A 27,828-nucleotide genomic window follows, 5' to 3' on the forward strand; every position below is an offset into this window, starting at 1 on the left:
GAGGCTAGCACTGGAGTAATATGATCAAACCGTTTGGTTCTAGTCAGGATTCTAGCAGCCGTATTTAGCACTAACTGAAGTTTATTTAGTGCTTTATCCGGGTAGCCGAAAAGTAGAGCATTGCAGTAGTCTAAACTAGAAGTAACAAAAGCATTGATACATTTTTGTATAGAAAGTTACTGACTTTTGCAATGTTACGTAGATGGAAAAAATCTGTCCTTGAAACAGTCTTGATATGTTCGTCAAAAGAGAGATCAGGGTCCAGAGTAACGCCGAGGTCCTTCACAGTTTTATTTGAGACGACTGTACAACACCTCCGCCTTTGCGGGATGCACGGGGATATGGTCACTAGTGTAACCAGGAGGTGAGGCCTCATTTAACACAGTACATTCATCAGGCTTAAGCCATGTTTCAGTCAGGCCAATCACATCAAGATTGTGATCAGTGATTAGTTCATTGACTATAACCGCCTTTGAAGTGAGGGATCTAACATTAAGTAGCCCTATTTTGAGATGTGCGGTATCACGATCTCTTTCAATAATGGCAGGAATGGAGGAGGTCTTTATGAGATTGTGAGATTGCTAAGGCGAACACTGCCATGTTTAGTTTTGCCCAACCTAGGTCGAGGCACAGACACGGTCTCAATGTTTATAATCAGTAATGTTTTTAATCAGGTTAACACTCGTAAGGCCGCGAGGACGGTATTCCAGGGCGTGTTCTCAGAGCATGTGCAGAACAGCTGGCAGGCATATTCATTTTCAACCTTGTCCCAGTCTGTAATCCCCACATCTCTCAAGCTGACCTCCATCATTCCTGTTCCCAAGAACTCTAAGGCTACCTGCAACAATGATTAGCAACCTATAGCACTCACATCTGTAGGCTGGTTATGGCACACATCAACTCTATCATTCCAGATGCCCTAGAGTCCCACTCCAATTTGCATACCGTCCCAACAGATCCATAGACGATGCAATTTCACTCCATATTGCGCTCACCCACCTACAGTACCAGTCAAAAGTTTGGACAAACCTATTCATTCAAGGGTTTTTCTTTATTTTAACTATTTTCTACATTGTAGAATAATAGTGAAGATATCAAAACTATGAAATAACACATATGGAATCATGTAGTAACCAAAAACGTGTTAAACATTTCAAAATAGATTCTTCAAAGTAGCCACCTTCGCCTTAAAGACAGCTTTGCACAATTGGCATTCTCTCAACCAGCATCACCTGGAATGCTTTTCCAACAGTCTTGAAGGAGTTCCCACATATGCCGAGCACTTGTTGGCTGCTTTTCCTTCACTCTGCAGTCCAACTCATCCTAAACCATCTCAATTGGGTTGAGGTCGGGTGATTGTGTAGGCCAGGTCATCTGATGCAGCACTCCATCACAATCCTTCTTGGTCAAATAGCCCTTACACAGCCTGGAGGTGTGTTGGGTCATTGTCCTGTTGAAAAACAATTGATAGTCCCACTAAGCGCAAACCATATGGAATGGCGTATCGCTGCAGAATACTGTGGTAGCCATGCTGGTTAAATGTGCCTTGAATTCTAAATAAATCACTGATAGTGTCACCAGCAAAGTACCCCCACACCATCACACCACCTCCTCCATGCGTCACCGTAGGACCCACACATGCGTAATCATCTCATAAAGACACAGCGGTTGGAACCAAAAATCTCAAATTTGGACTCATTAGATCAAAGGACAGATTTCCACCGGGCTAATGTCTATTGCTCGTGTGTTTTGGACCAATCAAGTCTCTTCTTCTTATTGGTGTCCTTTAGTAGTGGTTTATTTGCAGCAATTCAACCATAAATGCTTGATTCACCCAGTCTCCTCTGAACAGTTGATGTTGAGATGTGTCTGTTACTTGAACTCTGTGAAGCATTTATTTGGGCTGCAATCTGAGGTGCAGTTAACTCTAATGACTTTATCCTCTGCAGCAGAGGTAACTCTGGGTCTTCCTTCCTTGTGGCGGTCCTCATGAGAGCCAGTTTCATCATAGCACTTGATGGTTTTTGCGACTGCACTTGAAGAAACTTTCATAGTTCTTGAAATTTTCGAATTGACTGACCTTCATGTCTTCAAGTAATGACGGACTGTCATTTCTCTTTGCTTATTCTCTTCACTTATTGGCTCCCGAGTGGTGCAGCGGTCTAAGGCAATGCATCGCAGTGCTAGAGGCATCACTACAGACCCTGGTTTGATACCGGGCTGTATCACAACTGGCCGTGATCGGGAGTCCCATAAGGCGGCGCACAAATGGCGGCGCACAACATAAGGCATTGCATTGCAGTGCTAGAGGCATCACTACAGACCCTGGTTTGATACCGGGCTGTATCACAACTGGCCGTGATTGGGAGTCCCATAGGGTGGCGCACAAATGGCGGCACACAATTGGCCCAGCATCGTCAGGGTTAGTGAAGGGTTTGGGCAGGGTACGCTGTCATTGTAAATAAGAATTTGTTCTTAACTGACTTGCCTAGTTAAATATGGACTTGGTCTTTTACCAAATGGGGCTATCTTCTGTATACCACCCCTACCTTGTCACAACACAACTGATTGTTTCAAACGTATTAAGAAGGAAATAAATTCCACAAATTAACTTTTAACAAGACAAACCTGTTAATTGAAATGCATTCCAGGTGACTACCTCATGAAGTTGGTTGAGGGAATGCCAAGAGTGTGCAAAGCTGTCATCAAGGCAAAGGGTGGCTACTTTGAAGAATCTCAAATTTAAAATATATGTTGATTTGTCTAACACTTTTTTGGTTACTACATTCTTCCATACGTGTTATTTCATAGTTTTGATGTCTTCACTATTATTCTACAATGTAAAAAATAGAACAAATAACGAAAAACCCTTGAATGAGTAGGTGTTCTAAAACTTTTGACTGGTACTGTAGGTAAAAAGAGTACCTATGTGAGAATGCTGTTCATTGACTACAGCTCAGCGTTCAACACCATAGGCCACTCCAAGCTCGTCACCAAGCTTAGGACCCTGGGACTGAACACCTCCCTTTGCAACTGGATCCTGGACTTCCTGATGGGCCGACCCCAGGTGGTGAGGGTAGATAACATGCTTTGTATGGCAAATGCACCGCCCTTAATCGCATGGCGCTACAGAGGGTAGTGCGGACAGCCAAGTACATCACTGGGGCTGAGCTCCCTGCCATCCAGGACCTCTATATCAGGTGACAGGTGCATCTTTTAAATGCAAACATTAGCTAGCCAAAACAGACAAGCCAACCCACCATCTGTCCTGCAACTAAGTGGGTAAAAACAACCAGACATATCCAATCAACAACTCAATGACTTATCAAAAACACGTAAAAACCTCTAATATATGTACAACATTAACAGATCTCCACTACCGTTGCAGATCATGGCCCACAGATCGGGTTATAGACACTTACTGTATGAAAATAGACTTGGATGTATTTAGAGGTCTTATGAGTTGATGTTTGTGCAGACTGAATGACATGTAGGAGCTGGATTAGGTGATCCACGAACACAATGAACTACTAGATTATATATATGTACACATTTGAGCCATCCATTCAAATCTAGATCCCCTCAGAAGTGGGTCAGCCAGAAACACAGCAGGTATCCCTTACTCTAAAATAACTATGGGCGGAGGATAGATTAAACTAGAGAAAGCAATGCCAATAAAACTAGGTTAAATATCAACTGTTCATACTGTGATATCTAGTCATTCACAACAGAGCATCAGGTTCCATAAATACATACATTTTATTAATAACATTTAAAAAACTAATGGTCAAAAATATAAGTTGTGTAACGGTTTTCTTCTGTGGAAGGAGAGTACCAAAGCGCAGCGTGATTAGTGTTCATCATGTTTAATAAAAGACAAAAAACTGAACACTTCCAAAATACAAAAAACAACAAACGTGAAAACCGAAACAGTTCTATCTGGTGCAGACACACAAAGACTGAAGACAAACACCCACAAAACCCAACACAAAACAGGCTACCTAAATATGGTTCCCAATCAGGGACAACGATTGACAGCTGCCTCTGATTGAGAACCATATCAGGCCAAACACAGAAATAGAAAAACATAGAAATACAAACAGACTGCCCACCCCAACTCACGCCCTGACCATACTAAATAAAGACAAAACAAAGGAAATAAAGGTCAGAACGTGACAGTACCCCCCTCCCAAGGTGCGGACTCCGGCCGCAAAACCTGAACCTATAGGGGAGGGTCTGGGTGGGCATCTGTCCGCGGTGGTGGCTCTGGCGCTGGACGTGGACCCCACTACACAATTGTCTTTGTCCGCTTTCTTAGCATCCTTTTAGCGGCGACCCTCGCCGCCGACCTTGGTCTGGGAACCCTAATAAAGGGCCCCACCGGACTGAGGAGCGCCTCTGGACTGAGGAAACTCCTCTGGACTGAGGGGCAGCTCCGGACTGAGGGGCGGCTCCGGACTGAGGGGCGGCTCCTAACTGAAGGGCGGCTCCTGACTGAAGGGCGGCTCCTGACTGAAGGGCGGCTCTGGCGGTTCCTGACTGAAGGGCGGCTCTGGCGGCTCCTGACTGGCGGGCGGCTCTGGCGGCTCCTGACTGGCGGGCGGCTCTGGCGGCTCCTGACTGGCGGGCGGCTCTGGCGGCTCCTGACTGGCGGGCGGCTCTGGCGGCTCCTGACTGGCGGGCGGCTCTGGCGGCTCCTGACTGGCGGGCGGCTCTGGCGGCTCCTGACTGGCGGGCGGCTCTGGCGGCTCAGGACAGACGGGCGGCTCTAGCGGTTCAGGATAGACGGGCGGTTCTAGCTGCTCAGGACAGCCGGGCGGCTCTGGCGGCTCAGGACAGACGGGCGGCTCTGGCGGCTCAGGACAGACGGGCGGCTCTGGCGGCTCAGGACAGACGGGCGGCTCTAGCGGCGCTGGGCAGACGGGCAGCTCAGACGGCGCTGGGCAGACGGGCAGCTCAGGCGGCGCTGGGCAGACGGGCAGCTCAGGCGGCGCTGGGCAGACGGGCAGCTCAGGCGGCGCTGGGCAGACGGGCAGCTCAGGCGGCGCTGGGCAGACGGGCAGCTCAGGCGGCGCTGGGCAGACGGGCAGCTCAGGCGGCGCTGGGCAGACGGGCAGCTCAGGCGGCGCTGGGCAGACGGGCAGCTCAGGCGGCGCTGGGCAGACGGGCAGCTCAGGCGGCGCTGGGCAGACGGAAGACTCTGGCCTGCTGAGGCGCACAGTAGGCCTGTTGCGTGGTGCCGGAACTGGTGGTACCGGGCTGGGGACACGTACCTCTGGGCGAGTGCGGGGAGCAGGAACAGGGCATACTGGACCCTGGAGACGCACAGTAGGCTTGGTGCGTGGTGCCGGAACTGATGGTACCGGACTGGGGACACGCACCACAGGGCGAGTGCGGGGAGCAGGAACAGGGCATACTGGACCCGGGAGGCACACAGTAGGCCTGGTGCGTGGTGCCGGCACTGGTGGTACTGGGCTGAAGACACGCACCTCAGGGCGAGTGCGGGGAGCAGGAACAGGGGGTGCTGGACCCGGGAGGCGCACAGTAGGCCTGGTGCGTGGTGCCGGCACTGGTGGTACCGGGCTGAAGACACGCACCTCAGGGCGAGTGCGGGGAGCAGGAACAGGGCGTACAGGGCTCTGGAGACGCACAGGAAGCCTGGTGCGTGGTGTTGGCACTGGTGGTAGTGGGCTGAGGACACGCACCTCAAGGCGAGTGCGGGGTGCTGGAACTGGAAGCCTGGTACGTGGCGCCGGCACCGGAGGGCTGGTGCGTGGGGCTGCCACAGGAGAGCTAGTACGTGGGGCTGCCACAGGAGAGCTGGTGCGCTGAGCTGGCACAGGACGTGCAGGGCTAGGGAGGCGCACAGGAGGCCTGGTGCGTGGGGCTGGCACAGTCTTCACCAGACGGCTAGCACGCACCTCAGGACGAGTATGGAGAGCTGACTCAGGTGACATCAAATCCCCGACACGCTCCGTCGGGCGGATGTCGTGCCTCATGCACCAAACCAGCACCTCCCTCATAACTCTCTCCTCCAATCTCCCCATTAACTCCTTTACTGTCTCTGCTTCGCTCACCTCCAATACCGCCCTGACCGGCTCTGGTTCCATCCTTGGCTCCTTACGGTAAGCAGGGGGAGTTGGCTCAGGTCTGACTCCTGACTCTGCCACACTCCCTGTGTGCCCCCTCCCAATACATTTTTGGGGCTGCCTCTCGGGCTTCCAGCTGCTCTGCCGTGCTAGCTCCTCATAATGCCGCCTCTCTGCTTTTGCTGCCTCCAGCTCTGCTTTGGGGCGGCGATATTCCCCTGGCTCTGCCCAGGGTCCTTTGCCGTCCAACTCGTCCTCCCATGTCCATTCCTCCTTCTCGCGCTGCTCCTGCTGCCGCTGCCTGTTACCACGCTGCTTGGTCCGGTTTTGGTGGGTGGTTCTGTAACGGTTTTCTTCTGTGGAAGGAGAGTACCAAAGCACAGCGTGATTAGTGTTCATCATGTTTAATAAAAGACAAAAAACTGAACACTTCCAAAATACAAAAAACAACAACCGTGAAAACCGAAACAGTTCTATCTGGTGCAGACACACAAAGACTGAAGACAAACACCCACAAAACCCAACACAAAACAGGCTACCTAAATATGGTTCCCAATCAGGGACAACGATTGACAGTTGCCTCTGATTGAGAACCATATCAGGCCAAACACAGAAATAGAAAAACATAGAAATACAAACATAGACTGCCCACCCCAACTCACTCCCTGACCATACTAAATAAAGACAAAACAAAGGAAATAAAGGTCAGAACGTGACAAAGGAAATAAAGGTCAGAACGTGACAGAACGTAAGAAAACGTCAAGATTTTAGAAATAAATACAAATAATGTTGTGATATTAAAAACAATGTTTGACACAAATCTACTCATGATTAAATCCTTCTAGTAGCTGCCACAAAGCAGATGTTTTCATATTTACAAATAAACACAAAAAGATAGACATGCATACAAAACTTGAGTGCATCTCATGCCTTGTTTGAATAAACAAAACAAGTTGTCATTGAACAGAAATATTACAACATAAAACGCTCCATATCGAAGCAGCCAATAACTCCAATATTACGAAGCAATTCATTAAAAAATCCTCAAAATAAATGTCTCCAGCATAGCAGTGCACATATGGAGTTATCCTTACTCCCCGTCATCTCACCCCTTTGTAATCCTAGTTTACAGACAGGGTGTGGAACCCTAAACCTTCCCCTCAGTCTCTGGATTTGCGGATATCATTGGAGACCAGAGAGCTTCTCGTTGTTATGGGAACAGTTAGTCACATGAACAGGACTCTATGACCATGACGTCCTTGCTGAAAGTGTCTCCGTCCTCACAGCTGAAGAGAACGGCCACAGTCTGGGTCTGCTGAGGGGTGCAGCAGCACCCGTCCAGGCAAGAACCACAGTACCTGGAGTGGAACTTCTTCACGCTGCTGCAGCCTGCATAGGTCAGCGTCACTGGACGGCTGGCCTTCGCAATGCGACTACACTTCTTACCCTTCTGTTGGTGAGAGGAGAACAAGAACAACATGAAACAAAATATTGATGTACTGGACATGCATGCGTTTCATCACTGTGAGATCAGCATTGCTCCTGCCGGTTCGATTCCCACATATACTCAATATATCTGTAGAAGTAATTTTGGATAAAAGCATCTGAAAAATTACCGTATAATGTATAGACGCATACCTTCAGAAATGAGTAGGATGACTGGGAGCATGGGCGGACCTCACAGAGACGAGTCACCTTCACCAGCTTGCACTGGCTGTTGTTGGTGACCCTGGAGGAAACTCCTGTACCACAGGACTTAGAGCAGGGGGACCAGGCTGTGGTCTGAGCCACACACACAGGCTTACTCCTGGAAGCTGTGGGGAAAAGATGGTGAGACGATTAGTCAATGTGCATTGGATGGGTCTCACAAAACTTGGACATGATTTCAAATCTACATACACTGTACATACAGATGGGGATAATAAATAGCTTTTCCATTTAAACTCCCTGTCTGGATGTATACCGAGGCTTTACATCAATTGGAGCTCAATAATTTCACAAACTGAACCATTGGAATAAACAGAGTTCCATTGACTCACCAGCTAAAGACTTGAGTCCTCCTCTGATGAAAGACACCAGTTCGTTTCTCTTTGTGAAGTCATCATCAGAATGTTTATCCTTGCGGCCATCTTTGCTGACCTTGTCCACTGAGGCTTTCCCCTTCTCCTCAGGGCAGACCAGCTCCTCACAGCAGCGACAGGGCACTTTGACCAGCTTGGATATGGCACAGCCCAGTTTGGACAGGGAGAGCTGCTGGGGGCACAGGGACACACACCCTAAGGCACCATCCATGCATGTACACTGGTGCTTGCAGTTGGCAGTGAAGCCCTCTCCATTCTGGTAGATCTAGCTGTTGTACTCACAGGGTCTTCCATCTGATTTGGCTGTTTGGAGAAGCAGACAGGGAGACTGTTACAGTGTGAGTCAAGTGTAATATTCTAATTATATAGAATGAGCTGTAAATAAACCAAAAGCATAATTCCTCATTTGTAATAAACAAGTTCATAACTGTACATTCCTACAGCCAAACCCATTGGAGTCTGTACTAATTTGTAGAAGTTACAGTGACCACAGTAGGGTATCAGTATTTCCAATACACTTGTATCATTTTTTTTATTTAACCAGGCAAGTCAGTTAACAAATTCTTATTTACAATGAAGGCCTACCATGGAAGTGGGTTAACTGCCTTGTTGAGAACGACAGATTTTTACTTTGTCACCTCTGGAATTCGATCTAGCAACCTTTCGGTTACTGGCCCAACGCTCTAACCACTAGGCTACCTGCCGCCCCAATCATACCTCGACAGATGCCTTTAGCTGTGCCATAACCAGCCCCAAAGTTGCACTCCAGTCCCTTGAGGTGGTCGCATGGCTCAGTCTTGCTGCAGTCCTCATTGAGCTGCCTCGTGCAAGCCTTGCAGCATCCACAGCCATCTGGCACGAGGCTGATTCCTGGAGCGCACCTGGCTAACTCAAGAGGACACGAACATTCGGAGGGACAAGATGCAGATACCTAAAATAACAAAAACATGTTATAAGATAAATAAATGTTCACTTAATTTGTTATTTCTTCTACAAATATTCACTTTGTTTATGTTATTTATTCTACAAATATTGTACTGTGAGATGGAGTGAGGACTATCTGAATTAATCACCGTCACCCACCCTCGGCTTTGACAATCAAGGATTTTATTGTAGGCTACGATTAATTAATATATATTTTCTTACCGAATTAAAACTCCCATAAAGGAAAACAACAAAGGAAAGCATCAACATATTCATATCTATTGAAATAGTCTTCTTATTTTCCTTAGTAAAGAAAAAGGCTCCTTTAGATTGATTATTCCAGACACGGAGCACGCAATGTAGGCTTAACTACAGCGTGAATTACAAGGTATATATAGTCTGCTGTTTCGCTGGTGTAGCCTCTCATTTTTTATATCTGAAAGAGATCTGACGTAGCCTATGGGGTGAATTGTTCCAAAACTATGCGAGGAATGTCTCCCAATGTTCCATTCAAGCCAAGTACCACCCTGTCTACATTCATTTTTACAGGGATTATTTTATTTTCAATTCCTTTCTTTTTTAGGCTATTTAATGTTGGAAACTGAAGTCAAACACGTATTTAAAGTATTTATTTTAAGATATTTTTATATGTTGGCTGTTATGTTCTGTCCTAGAGTGCAGCTCAGAAAATCTGGACAAAGAAGTTTATTATATTAAGTTATATTCTCTTCTATTGTAGTTACCCTTTTTAATATCTATACCTGTATGATAATTGTTCTAGTATGTGTTACTTTGGGGCCTGATTGGTGTCACACTTTCCCACCATCCCTAGCAAACACACCTGATTTAAACTAATAGCATTTCTAACTGACGATCGTGATTAGTTGATTATTGGACACAGGTGTGTTAGCTGGGGCTGAGGCAAAAGTGGGACACCAATCAGGACCCAAAGACTGGAGTTGCCCAGGCCTGGGTTAGAGCGTTGTGCCAGTAATCTGAAAGGTTTCTGGATCAAATTCCAGAGCTGACAAGGTAAAAAGCTATTGCTCTGACCCCGAACAAGGCAGTTAACCCACTGTTCCCTGGTAGGCTGTCATTGTAAATAAGAATTTGTTCTTAACTGATTTGCCTAGTTAAATAAAAGTTTTTAAAAAATAATTTTAATTTTCATGATGACAGATATGACACTATGTGATTATTTTGCCCAGCCCTGGGATGGACTGGGCTAAATGTGATGGCTCAGCACTAGGGTTGCAAAGGGTTGGAAACTTTCCGGGTTTTCCATGGGAAGTTAAGCCCAGGAATTTGGGGAATTTTGCTTAAATTCACCAAAAAAGTTAGCTTACAACAGTGAACCTTCTTTGTGTGATACACATAAGGCAATTCTAGGTCTTGTGGCATATTTTTGGTTGAACTATCCCCAATTCAATGGAATTGCAACCCTCTGCATGCACAGTGCACTCTTCCATCCATGGTACAGCTGATTGTCAAGATCTTGCACACTAATGAGATGCTATTGAGCCCACACTACTACATGGTCTGAGCCAAGGACCTCATGCTTTCTGGTAAGTTTTGATTACAATACTGGGTGAGGTGAATATATTTTATATGACATACATGGTTTTTTGTTAACTAGTAAATAGTAGCCTACAGAAAATTGTGTTTAAATCATTTCTAACTTAACAATTTCAGCTAGTTAGTTTTTGCTACCATGTGGGTTTTAGCTTGCTTGAGCCTCCTGAGGAGTGTTAATTCACCTGTTTCCATACATGTTTCATTTAAAAAAGGGTATATCTTACAAAGGAGATGTTTAATCTAACTGCTTAACTATTTATCTGTAAATGGAATTGTGTTGTTCATTTTTTTTATAAATATTTTTTCTAATCTTTACAGGAAAATGCCATGGGCACTATCTGATGTGTGGAGACATTTCACTGCAGCTAATGTAGAAGGAAAAGCTGTGTACATTTGCAAATGCAGTGCCAAATCATATGTGAAGAATGCAACAAAGATGCAGAATCATCTGGCCAAGTGCATAAAATTCCTTCACTGCTCACAACAAGCAACCTCTGACAAAAGTCACTCTCTTCTATTCGAGGTTAAAATTATGAATCTAAGACCTTATCGATAGAAACAGCTCATGGTCCTCCTGGAATCCAATTTTTTTTTTTTACTCAATGGAGTAACGTAGTCAGAGAAATGCTGATGAATGTCTTGCTCGAGCTGTGTATGCAACTGGTTCACCTCTGATGCTCACAGGCAATGTGTATTTGAAGAGATTTCTGAATGTTCTTTGCCCAGCATACACCCCTCCAACCAGACATGCTTTATCTACTCATTTGCTGGATACAGAGTTCAAGTGAAAGTCAAGCAAATCATAGAGAAAGCAGACTGAATTGCAATCATCTCTGATGGGTGGTCGAATGTTCGTGGGCAAGGAATAATTAACTACATAATTTCCACCCCTCAAATAGTATTCTACAAGAGCACAGACACAAGGGACAACAGACACACTGGTCTCTACATTGCAGGTGAGCTGAAGGCAGTCATCAATGACCTTGGACCACAGGAGGTATTTGCACTGGTGACAGACAATGGTGCGAACATGAAGGTTGCTTGGTCTAAAGTGGAGGAGTCCTACCCTCACATCACACCAATTGGCTGTGCTGTTCATGCATTGAATCTGCTCCTCAAGGACATCATGGCACTGAAAACAATGGATACATTCGACAAGAGAGCCAAGGAAATGGTTAGATATGTGAAATCTACCTCACCAAGCAAAGTGAGAAGAATAAGAGCACCACATTGAAACTGCCCAGCAACACCTGTTGGGTGGTGTTGTCATGTTTGACAGTCTCCTGGAGGGGAAGGAGTCTCTCCAAGAAATGGCCATATCACAGTCTGCCGATATGGACAGCCCCATCAAGAGGATCCTCCTGGATGATGTATTTTGGGAGAGAGTGGTAAGCAGCCTGAAATTCCTGAAACCTATAGCAGTAGCCATGGCACGGATTGAGGGAGACAATGCCATCCTGTCTGATGTTCAGACTCTGCTTGCAGATGTAAGAGAAGAAATCCGTAATGCCCTGCCCACTTCACTGTTGCTCCAAGCAGAGGAAACTGCAGTTCTGAAATACATCAAAAAGTGTGAAGACTTCTGCTTGAAGCCCATACCCGCCGCAGCGTACATGTTGGACCCCAAGTATGCTGGCAAGATTAGAGATCTGGTGCAGAGATCAACAAGGCCTATGGTGTCATCACTACCGTGTCCCGCCACCTTGGCCTGGATGAGGGCAAGGTTCTTGGCAGTCTGGCGAAGTACACTTCCAAGCAAGAGCTTTGGGATGTCGATGCAATATGGCAGTCGTGCCAACATATCTCATCAGCCACCTGGTGGAAGGGACTTTGTGGATCTGAGGCTGTTTCCCCTGTTGCCTCCATCATCCTCCAAATCCCACCAACATCAGCCGCCTCAGAGCGCAACTGGTCCTTGTTTGGTAACACACACACACCAAAGCATGCATCAGGCTGACCAATACAAGGGTTGAAAAATTGATGGACATCCGTGCAAATGTTTGCCTTTTTGAGACTGACAACGAGCCATCCTCAACAAGGTTGGAAAGTGACAGTGAAGATGAAGCCTCAGTCTGATGTTCAAGAGGTGGACATTGAGGAGGTCCAGGGAGAAGACATGGAAGCCTGAGAGGAAGACAACCAAAGCTTTAGTTTCTAGACAGTCTGTGGTGCAACGTGGCGTTGGTGGATGGAGCGAGACATGTCCCAGATGTGCTCAATTGGATTCAGGTCTGGGGAACGGGCGGGCCAGTCCATTGCATCAATGCCTTCCTCTTGCAGGAACTGCTGATGGTCTCACAAGGGGTCTGAGGATCTCATCTCGGTACCTAATGGCAGTCAGGCTACCTCTGGCGAGCCCATGTAGGGCTGTGCGGCCCCCCAAAGAAATGCCACTCCACACCATGACTGACCCACCGCCAAACCGGTCATGCTAGAGCAGGGGTGTCAAACTCATTCCACGGAGGGCCTAGTGTCTGCAGGTTTTTGGTTTTTCCTTTCAATAAAGCCCTAGACAACCAGGTGTGGGGAGTTCCTAACTAATTAGTGATGTTAATTCATCAATCAAGTACAAGGGAGGAGCGAAAACCCGCAGACACTCGGCCCCCCGTGGAATGAGTTTGACACCTGTGTGCTAGAGGATGTTGCAGGCAGCAGAACATTCTCCACGGCGTCTCCAGACTGTCACGTCTGTCACATGTGCTCAGTGTGAACCTGCTTTCATCTGTGAAGAGCACAGGGTGCCAGTGGCAAATTTGCCAATCTTGGTGTTCTCTGGCAAATGCCAAACTTCCTGCACGGTGTTGGGATGTAAGCACAACCCCCACCTGTGGACGTCGGGCCCTCATACCACCCTCATGGAGTCTGTTTCTGAACGTTTGAGCAGACACATGCACATTTGTGGCCAACTGGAGGTCATTATGCAGGGCTCTGGCAGTGCTCCTCCTTGCACAAAGGCGGAGGTAGCGGTCCTGCTGCTGGGTTGTTGCCCTCCTACGGCCTCCTCCACGTCTCCTGATGTACTGGCCTGTCTCCTGGTAGCGCCTCCATGCTCTGGACACTACGCTGACAGACACAGCAAACCTTCTTGCCACAGCTCGCATTGATGTGCCATCCTGGATGAGCTGCACTACCTGAGCCACTTGTGTGGGTTGTAGACTCCGTCTTATGCTACCACTAGAGTGAAAGCACCGCCAGCATTCAAAAGTGACCAAAACATCAGCCAGGAAGCATAGGAACTGAGAAGTGGTCTGTGGTCACCACCTGCAGAACCACTCCTTTATTGGGGGTGTCTTGCTAATTGCCTATAATTTCCATCTGTCTATTCCATTTGCACAACAGCATGTGAAATGTATTGTCAATCAGTGTTGCTTCCTAAGTGGACAGTTTGATTTCACAGAAGTGTGATTGACTTGGAGTTACATTGTGTTGTTTAAGTGTTCCCTTTATTTTTTTGAGCAGTGTATATTGGAAGGATTTTATCATTTGCAATTATGTCTACTTATGATAAGGTCAAATGTTTCTGTCTCCGTATGATATGGTAAATATATCCAATGTAAAAAACATCTACATTTAAATGGTATTAATATTAATTCCCATATATTCCTGTTAATTTCCATGGAAAGTTTCCACCTCTAAATATTCCCCAAAATGCGCAACCTTACTCAGCACGAATATATTATAGCCTAAATATTAAAAGATGAGCTACATATTTATATCGATAAATGAATGGAAGAAATGTGTCTCCCTCGGATGCAGGCCAGCCCAAGTGTTTAGAATAACCCTTAATCTATTGTCAGTGTTTCTATTGGAAGTATTTTTTTTTTCCTGTGTTAGTTTCTTCAACTCCATATTTTGTCATACTTGAAATGCCTGTCAGTCACCCATCTGGATGTGGGTGGATTAGTGTTTGTCTAACCCAAATATCTTTAAAAAGACAAGTAGAGAGTTTGGAATGTTTGACCCCTCCTGGAATTCTTTGTTCAGACAGAATAAGTGAGTTAGGATTGAGAGAAGACAAAAGAGATTCCAGAATGTGCTTGAGGAATGCCTGAAGGAACATCCAACATCCAAGATGAAACAGGAGGGTGCTTTTGGAAAATATAATTTTATAACCACATCAAAGAACAACAATTATGAAATAACAAAAATAATTTCCACACTTCATCCCTGTTCTTTACTTCAGGATGACTTGGGTGAATAGGAAACCTAGCCAACCAGATTGGCATATCTTTTCATTTAGTCCTTGTCTAACTTGAGAGTGCACATAGCTCAGACAGTTGCGTTAAATCCAGGCAAATTTACACAGCTTAACAGCAGACCTCATATTTGAGGAGCATGCGTCACAATGCTCTGTCCTGGAAAATTGCTGACTTAGTTTTATTTCATTTTTTTACTTTTTCCTACATAGCCCCAAGGCCCACACATTGTTGAGCAATTTTACTAAAAGTACATATACTCTGGGTTCTAAACTGTGGATTCAACAGGTGGTCAGTTATGAACTATGGTTGGACTGGTATGATAGAAGAACATTATTACAGTACACTGGAATTGTGATACAGTGAAATCATTTGTAAACAATTGTTGAAAAAATGACTTGTATCATGCACAAAGTAGATGTCCTAACCGACTTGCCAAAACTATAGTCTGATAACAAGAAATGTGTAGAGTGGTTGAAAAACGAGTTTTAATGACTCCAACCTAAGTGTATGTGAACTTCCAACTTCAACTGTGTATATATACAGTACCAGTCAAAAGTTTGGACGCATCTACTCATTCAAGGGTTTTTCTTTATTTGTACTATTTTCTACATTGTAGAATAATGCCAAGAGTGTGCAAAGCTGTCATCAAAGCAAGGGTGGCTACTTTGAAGAATCTCAAATGTAAAATATATTTTGATTTGTTAAACACTTTTTTGGTTACTACGTGATTCCATATATGTTATAGTAAAAATAAAGAAAAACCCTGTAAGGAGTAGGTGTGTCCAAACTTTTGACTGGTACTGTATATTTGTTTTCACTTTCACTTACTTAGCTTGCAAATGCAGCTAACTAGTTTTGTCATGTTTTGTCATTGATTATCATGTCTTGTCCCTGTGCTTCCCTTCTATTCGTTTCCCTCTGCTGGTCTTATTAGGTTCTTTCCCTCTTTCTATCCCTCTCTCTCCCCCTCCCTCTCTCCCTCTCTCGCTCTCTCTCTCTATCGTTCCGTTCCTGCTCCCAGCTGTTCCTCATTCTCCTAACTACCTCATTTACTCTTTCACACCTGTCCCCTATTTTGCCCTCTGATTAGAGTCCCTATTTCTCCCTCTGTTTTCCGCTTCTGTCCTTGTCGGATCCTTGTTTGATGTTTGCTGTTCTGTGTCCTTGTTCCGCCCTGTCGTATTTTTGCCTTCTTCAGATGCTGCGTGTGAGCAGGTGTCTATGTCAGCTACGGCCTGTGCCTTCCCGAAGCGACCTGCAGTCTGTGGTCGCGTCTCCAGTCGTTCCTCTCTACTGACGAGAGGATTTCAGTTTTCCTGTTTTGTATTTACCTAAGATAATATCCAGGAGTATCGTTTTTGTTTAAGACTGGAATAAAGACTCTGTTTCTGTTAAGTCGCTTTTGGGTCCTCATTCACCAGCATAACAAGTTTAGCTTGCTCAAACAGAGAGCGATGCTATGTTACCTAGCTGGCTATGGCTATCCAACATTGGAACTCTTCCAAGTCAACGTAAGCTTTTGGTTTTATTAATTTATTGGCACCGGGGCCCGCCAAGGTAGCTGCAAAACTGCTTGCCAACTGTACACTGTACTGCATGATTGTAGCAGGTTTACTAACGTGCTAGTTCTAATAGCTATGCTGACTTGATGTGAGCTAATGTGGTGACAACGATGTAGGCTGTGTGTAGCGGTTATGATATGAAGGTTTGGCTTGGAAAGGTTTTCTGCCAGGTCACAGTCAGCTGACGTGTTGCGCACTGAAGTCCACAAGTGAAGGGAAAAGGTGAGAGGAGGGCGCATTGATGTGAGAAGGAATTATCCAACAATCAAGGGGATTATGCTGTTTGTATGTGGCTGCTATGAAAGTGAGCTGTGTTTACATGTGATCAGGCGTGTATTCATTCCTCCGATTTTGTTGAAAAACATTTATTAAACGGAAGCAAACGGAACGAAACGGGGATAAACATACCTGAATTTGTCCAATAGAAACTCTTGTTTGCAACTGTGGACTAATGACACCCTAGATCAACAAGATCCAAGGCAGATTGTGCAAGGTGTTATTGAATGTGTCAATGTCTGTCACCTTGATTACTTAAATCTCTCTCAACCTGTGCACCTACGTTGTAAACTTTCATTCATAGGCTAGGTTGTAGCAACCTCATTATGGGTATAGGGAACATGTGAGTATCATGAAGTAGCTTAAACCTATCGATGTTACATTAAGTTGGGTGAATGGAAAATGAATGACAGTCATCCAATATGCTGTAATAGAAATAAGGGCATGCTCATCAAAAAATAAATAATCCTCCCTCATGCCACTGGACCGTAGGTAGTGAGAAGGGGGCTTGAAAATACTGAACATTTTTATGGGTCTGACTGACACCTTTTATAAGGTACACAGGAATGTCTGTAGTGGCTTTGTGTCCGTTTTCATGATGTGATTGCAAATCTAGTTTTATTACATCATTTCTATAAATGAGTTTTCCTCGTTTTGGGTCCCTTTCCTTTCGCTGCATGCAATGGGCACTCAGAACAGGAACATAGTGTTCGTCTGGTCTGACATTCCCGATTGCTGACTCGTCAGTAAACATGGTCTGCCGCTAAACACATGCTGCTAATCACAATACAGTCTGGTCTCTAGGCTGTTTCCTAACACAGAGAAGAGAGCTAGTTGTGTTTTGAGGGAGTTTATTTTGTTCACTATTTTATAACCCTTGCCTGGCTTGTTCCTGTGAGGACTGTAAATTGTACTGCTCTCATGTCATGGAGGAACATATTTTCAAACCAAGCCTGTACTGTACTTGTAATATTTTATTAGGATCCCCATAAGCTAATGCCGTAACGCTAGCTAATCTTTCTGGGGTTCAACACCAATTAACAAACAACCACAATCAAGACTTCACAAACATTCAACAATTAGACAATACAGATAATTAAAATACCTGACAGGAAACACATTTAACATTCAGTTGATGCTTTCTATTTCCAGTCCAGTCATATGGTCTATCGCATATGGTCTATCGGCTCCATATAAAGCTGTAGATTTAAGGCGATTTGTCCATGGCTTGGGGTTGTTTTAGCTACACTGAATTTGCCTGTCTGGTTTGGTGGTTATGCGTGTTGCAAGAATGTACTAACTGGACTGAAAAATACTTTGGTTTTTTGAAAAATATAACATTCCTAAAGAAAATCAAAAGACTAGATAGTAATTTGTTTTTGACATGAAGCCATGAGAGATTCTGATGCATTTGGATAATATTCATACAGTTAGAGCAACGAAGAGCTAATCTGGCAGCCCTGTTTTGAGCCATTTGGAGCTTTTTTATATCTTTCTTTGCTGCAGATGTCCGTATAACTGGACAGTACTCTAAGTGTGATAGGACCAAGGATTGAATCACCTGATTCAGTGTGCTAAATGTTACATACTCTGAACATTTTCTTGTGACTGCAATTCCTTTACCCATCTTAATAACAATATTATCTATATGTTCGGACCATGATAAAGCTGCGTCCAACATGACGCCTATTAGTTTAGTTTTTTTCACTTGCTCTCCATGCGTTCTATTTATAGACAAAATTCAATTGAGGATCATCAACAAGCATATATCTTGAACCAAATACAATACATTTAGTTTTAGAAATGTTCAACACCAATTTGTTCATATCAACCCACTCAGACCCCATTCTTAGTTTACTGCTCAGTACATCTGTTAGCTCATTACATTCTGATGCTGCGCTATACATTGTAGAGTCATCAGCATACATGACCACTCTTGCTTTGTTCATTACTGAAGGTAAATCATTAGTAAAGATAGAGAAGTGGGCCTAGGCAACTTCCTTAAGGAACACCACAGTGTATATCTTTACTGTTTGAAAAGCTACCATTTAAAGAACACTTTTTGCCTTCTGGATAGATAGCTTTCCATCCAGGATAGAGCTGCAGACTTAAAACCATAACATTTGAGTTTACCTAGTAACAGTTCATGATCATTTACATCAAAAGCAGCACTGAAATCTAGCAACACTGCACCAACTAACTTCCTGTCATCCATACTCTTTAACCAATCATCTGTCATTTGTGCTAAGGCCATACTCGTAGAATGCCCTTCTTTGTATGCATGCTGGACACCCGTTATCAGACCATTACATGAGAAATAATCCTTGATTTGTACAGATACAATTTTTTCCAATAATTTACTTAACACAGGCAGCAAGCTTATAGGATGACTATTAGGACCAGTGAATGCAAATGTTTTATCCTTAGGTAGTGAAATAACCTTTTGACTCTTTCCAGACTTCTGGGCACACTCCATACATCAAGCACTTGTTAAAAATATGAGCGATTGAGGTAGATATTTGGTTAGCTGTAACTAAGCAATTTGGTGTCTAGATTATCTGTACCAGGTGACTTGTCATCCGAAAGAGACAACAGCATCCTTTCTACTTGATGAAATTCAAACATGCATTGCCTCTCCTTCATGATACAATATTTTATAAGGGTATATGACATGGAGCCATCAGTTGGAATCATAGCATTCCTCAACTTGTCCACTTTGCCTGTAAAATATTCATTAAAGTAGCTTGCGACGTCATGTGGTTTTATAATAAATATACCCTCTGATTCAAAAAAAGAGGGGGACATGTTCGAATTCCTACCCATAATAGGCTTCAACGTTCTCTACAGCTTTTTCCCATCACCCTTTACTCTATAAATTTTGTGCTGATAGAATCCCGTCTTTCCTTTGTTTAGCTTGGTCACAAGATTTCTTAATTTACAATAACTTTGCTTATCAAACAGAGTGCCAGATTTATCTGCTACTGTTTTGGCATCATAACATTGAATCATTACATTTCTCAGCTCATCATCAATCCACGGGGCACCCAAACTTAGTGATATTTCAGGATCATCCTTACTACACACTTCTAACCATTGCACATTCTTAATCTCATCCACAAATGAGTCCTGATTGAACCATGTGTAGGACCTGCGGTAGATTATTTTAGGGCCAGCCTTTGGTATTTTTGTTTTCCTAGTGAGTGCAACCAAATTATGATCACTGCAACCTAGTGCCACTGATACAGCTTTAGAACAATGTTCAGCCATGTTAGTAAAAATGTGATCGATACAAGTTGATGATGTGATACCGGACCTATTAGTGAACGTTCTCGTTGGTAATGTCATAACTTGGGTCATGTTACATACACTGGCAACAGAAATACGTTTCTTTCTCATTGGACAGTTGGTGTTTAAAAAATCAATATTCATATCTCCCCAAAAATATATTTCCCTATTTTCATCAGATACCGTATCCAACATTTTGCAAATGACATCAAGATATTTGACATCAGCACTAGGTGGCCTATAGCAGCAACCAACTAGTTTAGGTTTTAAATGTGGTAAATCCACCTGTACCCATAGCGCCTCTAATCCATTCAACATCAAGTCCTTATGTTGTTTTGCTGTAATATGACTCTGGATGTAAACTGCAACTCCACCTACATATCTATTTATGTTCCTCCTGAACATATTGTCTCCATGTATAGAGATCTCAGCATCCTCAAAAGAAGAGTCCAAGTGAATCTCTGATATTGCCAATACATGAATATTGTTTGACTGCACTAGACAACATATTTCATGAATTTTGTTCCTTAAACGGCATATATTGAAGTGAGCAATTAACAAACCTTTCTTTGGTAGATGTACAGTATTTACGGTATATCACAAAAGTGAGTACACCCCTCACATTTTTGTAAATATTTGAGTATATCTTTTCATGTGACAACACTGAAGAAATGACACTTTGCTACAATGTAAAGTAGTGAGTGTACAGCTTGTATAACAGTGTAAATTTGCTGTCCCCTCAAAATAACTCAACACACAGCCATTAATGTCTAAACCGCTGGCAACAAAAGTGAGTACACCCCTACTTGCCTCAGTGGCACTGATATGATAGCCTATTGCTTAGTGTTATAGCCCCATCCCAAGGTCTCTTTATGAAAGAACATTCTATTTATTTATTTTTTGCAAGTGTTTAGTAAAAAATATAATGGTAATTAAATAAATAATTAAATTGAACCGCACATACATTTTTATGGTAATTACATTACATTATTTGAACACTGGAATATGTGGTTTATCACCAGGGGAATTAGCTGGTGGTGTGCTAGTACAAGTAGCGTTATTGAATGAAAAGCACTCACTCATCGTTCATTTGCCCGCACATGATTTGGGTAAACCCGTTCATGGAATCAGGAAGTAATAATTTGCAGCGGTTCCCCTGATGAGAAACCTTCGTGTACTGGGGCAGTCGAAGCTTTTGTTTTGTATCCGCAAATATAGGCTATTAGAGTTACACACTGGAAAATATAATATTCGTGGACGGGAGCCTATCTTTTGATGTAAGTCTTTTTAGTGTGCCTTTTTATTTTCTGAAAGTACCAGGAAGACTTGAATTTGACACCTTGGCTTCGGTAAGGTAGGTAGAATGGATGTTCCTAACCTGACAGAAGATGAAATGGCAGATATTAAAAAGGAGGTAAGTTGCCTATTTGTCTGACTAACAATTCAACTGTCAGGGAGTCTGTTTTACAATAATGATTTGCCAGAATGTTGTTAACTTATAGAGGTGGGAACTTTAAATGTAGAAATGCGCAAAATGAAGAAGTGAAAGTAACCAACTTATGCCGCACCCTAGCAGGGCCGACCAAACCAGGGCACTAGGGGGACACAGAGTCCAAATGTTTTATTTTATTTATTTTTAGGAAGTCAGTCAGGGTCTCAACTTAATGTTGAGAGATATCATATTAGAACACACAACATGCAATTTCGAAATTTGGTAGTTCATTAGAAATGTTCCTCTTGTTAATTCAGTCACATACAGTCAAATCAATTAGCCCATATCATCTAACATGTTATAGATTGCTAGGTAAGTTAGTGTAGCCATCCCTCTAAACCTTGTAGTGGCCAAATTACTGACGGGCCCTGACCTCCAGTGGGCCTCCATAGATTTTGTTAGTCACTCTCACTCTCACTAGTTTAGGGCTCCCAAAGCCTTCCCACTGGGCACAGATGTCAGTTCAATGTCTAGATTTGATTTACATTTGGTTGAGTTGTCAACTAACATGAATTCAATGTGAAATCAACAAAAATGTCACCATGTCATTGGATTTAGGTTAAAAGTTGGGTGAAGAAAAGATTAAATTTCAAATCCAATCAGTTTTCGACGATGATTCAACATCTTCACATATATCTTTTTGGTTGTAATTACGTGGAAACAACAATGGTGTTTTAATACATATTTAATACTGGTAATCAGAATGTGTTCTTAGGTGTCAAGTTATATGGCTACGATTGGATAATGTTTGAAGTGTAATTACTTTCAAAAAAGTATTATTTCAAGACCCTAAAAAAAGCTATTGTTTACCTTTTATAATTCTAAATAAACAATGTATATTTGTCCGGCCCGTGGCCCACAACTCGGATTATGTACGAAGCCCAAACGTTTGAGCACCCATGCTCTATAGGCTACCCAATTTTTACAGTAGCCTATATGTGTGTATAGTGTAAATAAAGTTGAGTAATGATGTGATGTGCATGTGCATATACCTAACCCCTTTCTCATAATGATCAACAAAGGCATACCCTTCCTCTAATTATTCTTTGTCCAGACATGTTTACCTGTCCTTCAGTACAGTTACAGTATTGCCATCAGCAGTCAGTCCCCTGGTCACACACACTTGATAAAACACATATTAACAAAGTATGTCCCCATAAAACATACAGATTGTCCAGAACCCAACCCTCAACACAACACAAAACACCCACAGTTTCCATCTTGCTCATCTCTGTCCAGGTCCTAACGAGGCTGCGACCGTACCTCTGTGACAAGATCCGGGTCGACCGCCATTTTGACTACCTGCGCTCGCGCAAGATCCTTACGCGGGACGACACAGAGGAGATCAGCTGCAGGAGCACGCAGAGTAAACGGACGGGCATGCTGCTGGACTACCTGGCTGAGAACCCTCGGGGGCTGGACGCCCTGGTCGAGTCCATCCAGCAAGGACGTACCCTCAACTTCATCATCACCAAGATCACTGATGAGGTGCAGAAAGTGAAGAACGAGAGGATAGAGGCTCTCAGAGGTACGGTGTGTTGTTTTTTATAATTTGTTTGAATTCATATAATGAAAGTACTGCAGTGAACCACACTTGAGGGACGAGTAATCTTGCATGAGACCTGAATATTTGTGTTAGCTCCCTAAGCTAATAGGCTTTAGCTCAGTGTGCTAACACCGTCTTAGAATCATTATCATGACCATCTCCCTTGGGTCCTCTACAGCAGGGGCATCCAGTTCCTCCTCGGGCTTCCTGCCAACCCAGGACACATCCAGGGCTGCTAAAGACCTGTCCAGGACGCTGTCATATGAGACCAACCTGGCATCCACCATGCCGTACAACGGAGATGGGAGCCCATCCACCTCTGACGCACTAAGATCCCTCAACCTGCCCACTGCCTCCAGCCAAGGGAAGGAGGTGTCATCATCCATGGGAGGGGATAGCATGGTTGTGTCTTCATCCCAGGCCTCGTCCAAACTGCCCAGGCCTGGAGACCCAGGGGCTCCCCACCTGCCGCAGGAGGCCTTATCTAACATGGATGCTGGACCACACGGGAGCACAGCGATCAGCGGAGGGGACGCCAACTTCCAGCCCCTGAGGTCACGCTCCATCACCCCCACTTCCACATCATACAGGGACCTCTCGCCTCGGCCCCCACCAAAATCTTACTGAGGACCGCCCCTTGCCCTGGAATGTCTCCCACATCATTACTCATCACAAACATTCACACTTCAATTTTATTGTTTGTATGTTTGTACCAGTTTATGTGTTTTCTCAAGGGTTTTAGTTCAGTGATACATCAATCAAATAGCAACTCGTAAAGTGTATTACATGCCTTACATTATACTCTGGGTTATTAGAAAGCTGGACAAGCTTATTTCGAATTCAATGAAGAAACCATACAAGTAACTACTTACTAATCATGTCTCAATCATAAGCTGTACCTTCATGAATTTGACTCTGCTCCTATCAAGTCATCTTTCATAAGATGCCCCTTACCCACAGAGAGACGGATTGAGATATAGGTACACTTTATTCTGAACTTGGACTAAAGTTGTAGGTCATCATTCTCCATCAACACTACTGCTCATCTCCTTTCCTATGAATTATGGGTGTGTGAGTTCTTCATGAGAGACTGGCATCAACATGCCACACCATGAATTATGGGGGTATGAGTTCTTCATGAGAGACTGGCATCAACATGCCACACCATGGCAGCTACAGTAGAGATGTTTCCTTGTAAGGAGCCCAGAGCATCAGAAGACAACTTCTCTGTATTGACACATAACACTGGAATTAATGGTTCAGCATATGCTTTAAGGCACACAAACTGTAGTCACAAACTGTGGTAGACCTACGCTGAAATGGTTAATGTTTTTACTCTATAGACTAGAGTATTGTTATACTATAGATACATTTTCTTATTGTGAAAGGGCATGAATGTGTAATGTGGTACAACGGTGTTACTTATTATCAGAAAGTGAACTTTAATACCTGCTATTTTGATAATTGATGTCCCAGTACTTTTTATATTTGAGATCTTGAAAATGTAGGCCTTCTATAAATAAATCAAAGGAATATGAGACACAGGAGACATTTCCTGTAAAATGTGTGATTCATTGATGTTTGTTAAAGATGGCTCACAGAAATACATTCTAAAGCACTAAATAAACTTCAGTTAGTGCTAAATACGGCTGCTAGAATCCTGACTAGAACCAAAAAATTTGATCATATTACTCCAGTGCTAGCTTCCCTACACTGGCTTCCTGTTAAGGCAAAGGCTGATTTCAAGGTTTTACTGTTAACCTATAAAGCATTACATGGGCTTGCTCCTACCTATCTTTCCGATTTGGTCCTGCCGTACATACCTACACGCACGCTACGGTCACAAGACGCAGGCCTCCTAATTGTCCCTAGAATTTCTAAGCAAACAGCTGGAGGCAGGGCTTTCTCCTATAGAGCTCCATTTTTATGGAATGGTCTGCCTACCCATGTGAGAGACGCAGACTCGGTCTCAACCTTTAAGTCTTTACTGAAGACTCATCTCTTCAGTAGGTCATATGATTGAGTGTAGTCTGGCCCAGGAGTGTGAAGGTGAACGGAAAGGCTCTGGAGCAACGAACCGCCCTTGCTGTCTCTGCCTGGCCGGTTCCCCTCCACTGGGATTCTCTGCCTCTAACCCTATTACAGGGGCTGAGTCACTGGCTTACTACTGCTCTTCCATACCGTCCCTAGGAGGGGTGCGTCACTGACGTGATCTTCCTGTCTGGGTTGGCGCCCCCCCTTGGGTTGTGCCGTGGCGGAGATCTTTATGGGCTATACTCTTCCTTGTCTCAGGTTGGTAAATTGGTAGTTGAAGATATCCCTCTAGTGGTGTGGGGGCTGTGCTTTGGCAAAGTGGGTGGGGTTATATCCTGCCTGTTTGGCCCTGTCCGGGGGTATCATCGGATGGGGCCACAGTGTCTCCTGACCCCTCCTGTCTCAGCCTCCAGTATTTATGCTGCAGTAGTTTGTGTGTCGGGGGGCTAGGGTCAGTCTGTTATATCTGGAGTACTTCTGTCTTATCCGGTGTCCTGTGTGAATTTAAGTATGCTCTCTCTAATTCTCTCTTTCTTTCTCTCAGGCCTGAGCCCTAGGACCATGCCTCAGGACTACCTGGAATGATGACTCCTTGCTGTCCCCAGTCCACCTGGCCGTGCTGCTGCTCCAGTTTCAACTGTTCTGCCTGCGGTTATGGAACCCTGACCTGTTCACCGGACATGCTACCTGTCCCAGACCTGCTGTTTTCAACTCTCTAGAGACAGCAGGAGCGGTAAAGATACTCTTAATGATCGGCTATGAAAAGCTAACTGACATTTACTCCTGAGGTGCTGACTTGTTGCACCCTCGACAACTACTGTGATTATTATTATTTGACCATGCTGGTCATTTATGAACATTTGAACATCTTGGCCATGTTCTGTTATAATCTCCACCCTGCACAGCCAGAAGAGGACTGGCCACCCCTCATAGCCTGGTTCCTCTCTAGGTTTCTTCCTAGGTTTCGGCCTTTCTAGGGAGTTTTTCCTAGCCACCGTGCTTCTACACCTGCATTGCTTGCTGTTTGGGGTTTTAGGCTTGGTTTCTGTACAGCACTTTGAGATATCAGCTGATGTAAGAAGGGCTATATAAATAAATTTGATTTGATTTGATCCTTATTTTCTGAAGTTTCATTATGATTTTATGACAATTAGATTAGGAAATTACATGCATGAAACTTAAGCTGATCAGTAACATAGGCCTACTGTATTAGAGAACTTTAATTTTGTTTTGGGAAAACAGGTCAACCTCAGAATGCCGCTGGAGAATGACAGTCACAGTGATTGAGTGTCTGCTTCCCTGTTCTGTCCAATGTTGACAGAATACATGGGATTTTTCACATGTTAAACAAGCTGCTCTGTATAGAGTGGGCAGGTGCTTCTCTGGAATACAGGTAAGTAATAAACCGTCGCCATTCCAATTATGTAAAAAGAAATTGAGTAGGCATAACCTATCAAAGTGTTACGATGATGAAGACAATGATGAAGATGTTGTTTATTTATTATTACAGCTGCTTCCCCAATCAAAAGCCCTGTATTAACACTGAGGTTGGCGCTAAACTAAAGGATAGGGCTACGTAAACAGGGCTATCGCATACAACCCTGAGGCTACGGCTCAAGACAGGAACAAGTACAAGAAGTACCGCTATGACCTCCGCAGAGTCATCAAATGAGCAAAAGGACAATATAGGAATAAGGTGGAATCATATTACACAGGCTCAAATGAAATTGTATTAGTCGCATACACATATTTAGCAATGTTATTTCTGTCACACCCTGATCTGTTTCACCTGTCTTGGTGCTTGTCTCCACCCCCCTCCAAGTATCGCTCATTATCCCCACTGTATTTATACCTGTGTTCTCTGTCTGTTGCCAGTTCGTTTTGTTCGTCAAGCCTAACAGCGTTTTTCCCCTTGCTCCTGTCTGTTTCTAATTCCTGTTTTCCCGGTTTTTACCTTTTTTTCCTGCCCTGATCCTGAGTATGCCTGCCGTTTCTGTACCTTGTCACACCACCCTGAATTATTGACCTCTGCCTGCCCTGACCCCGACACTGCCTGCCGTTCTGTACCTTTTGGACTCTTTCGTGTTGCGAAATGCTTGTGTTCCTAGCTCCAACTGTGTAGTAATATCTAACAATACACAACAATACACACAAATCTAAAAAGTAAAATAATGGGATTAAGTAATATAGAAATATTAAGAGGAGTAATATCGGAGTCCGGAGTATAAAAAGCCTATATACAGTACCAGTCAAAAGTTTGGACACACCTACTCATTCAAGGGTTTTTCTTAATTTGTGCTATTTTTAAATTGTAGAATAGTGAAGACATCAAAACTATGAAAAAAGAGTGTTAAACAAATCAAAATATATTTTAGATTTGAGATTCTTCAAAGTAGCCACCCTTTGCCTTGATGACAGCTTTGCACATTCTTGGCATTCTCTCAACCAGCTTCATTATGTATGTGGCACCGGAGAAGATGGCTGACGTGCTCCTAAACGATTGTGTTTTTATGTTAGTTTTTTTGCGTTGTTTTGTAACTTATTTTTTTACTTATTTTGTACATCATTTTGCAGCTACCGTCTCTTATGACCGAAAATAACTTCTGGACATTAGAACAGCGGTTACTCACCACGAACTGGCAGAAGCTTTTTTATCCTTTAACGAGTCCGATGAGCCCGACGTGATCGACATACTGCTTTCCGGGGAACAGGCCCAAATCCCTGTCATTTGCGTGAAGAGACGACAAAGAAAAAGAGGACGGAGG

General features: G+C 43.9%; 1 protein-coding gene and 1 pseudogene across 2 annotated transcripts; one reads left to right on the plus strand and one right to left on the minus strand.

Moving 5' to 3' along the window:
- Nucleotides 1-7,311: 7,311 nt before the first annotated feature.
- On the minus strand, nt 7,312-9,635 carry LOC120055338 (annotated as a pseudogene).
- An 11,517-nt stretch (nt 9,636-21,152) lies between these two features.
- Nucleotides 21,153-24,576, plus strand: LOC120055601 (B-cell lymphoma/leukemia 10-like). Of its 2 annotated transcripts, XM_039003485.1 has the most exons (3): nt 21,153-21,405; nt 22,723-23,011; nt 23,208-24,576. In XM_039003485.1, the coding sequence occupies exons 1-3, from the start codon at nt 21,355-21,357 to the stop codon at nt 23,654-23,656; spliced, it is 789 nt and encodes a 262-aa protein (XP_038859413.1). In that variant the 5' UTR covers nt 21,153-21,354; the 3' UTR covers nt 23,657-24,576. The 2 variants fall into 2 exon arrangements, with proteins under 2 accessions (XP_038859413.1, XP_038859412.1); XM_039003484.1 differs by lacking the exon at nt 21,153-21,405 and having other exon boundaries at nt 22,055-23,011.
- The last annotated feature ends 3,252 nt before the right edge of the window (nt 24,577-27,828 follow it).

The sequence above is a fragment of the Salvelinus namaycush genome, chromosome 11 (assembly GCF_016432855.1).
Source record: "Salvelinus namaycush isolate Seneca chromosome 11, SaNama_1.0, whole genome shotgun sequence".
NCBI lineage: Eukaryota > Metazoa > Chordata > Actinopteri > Salmoniformes > Salmonidae > Salvelinus > Salvelinus namaycush.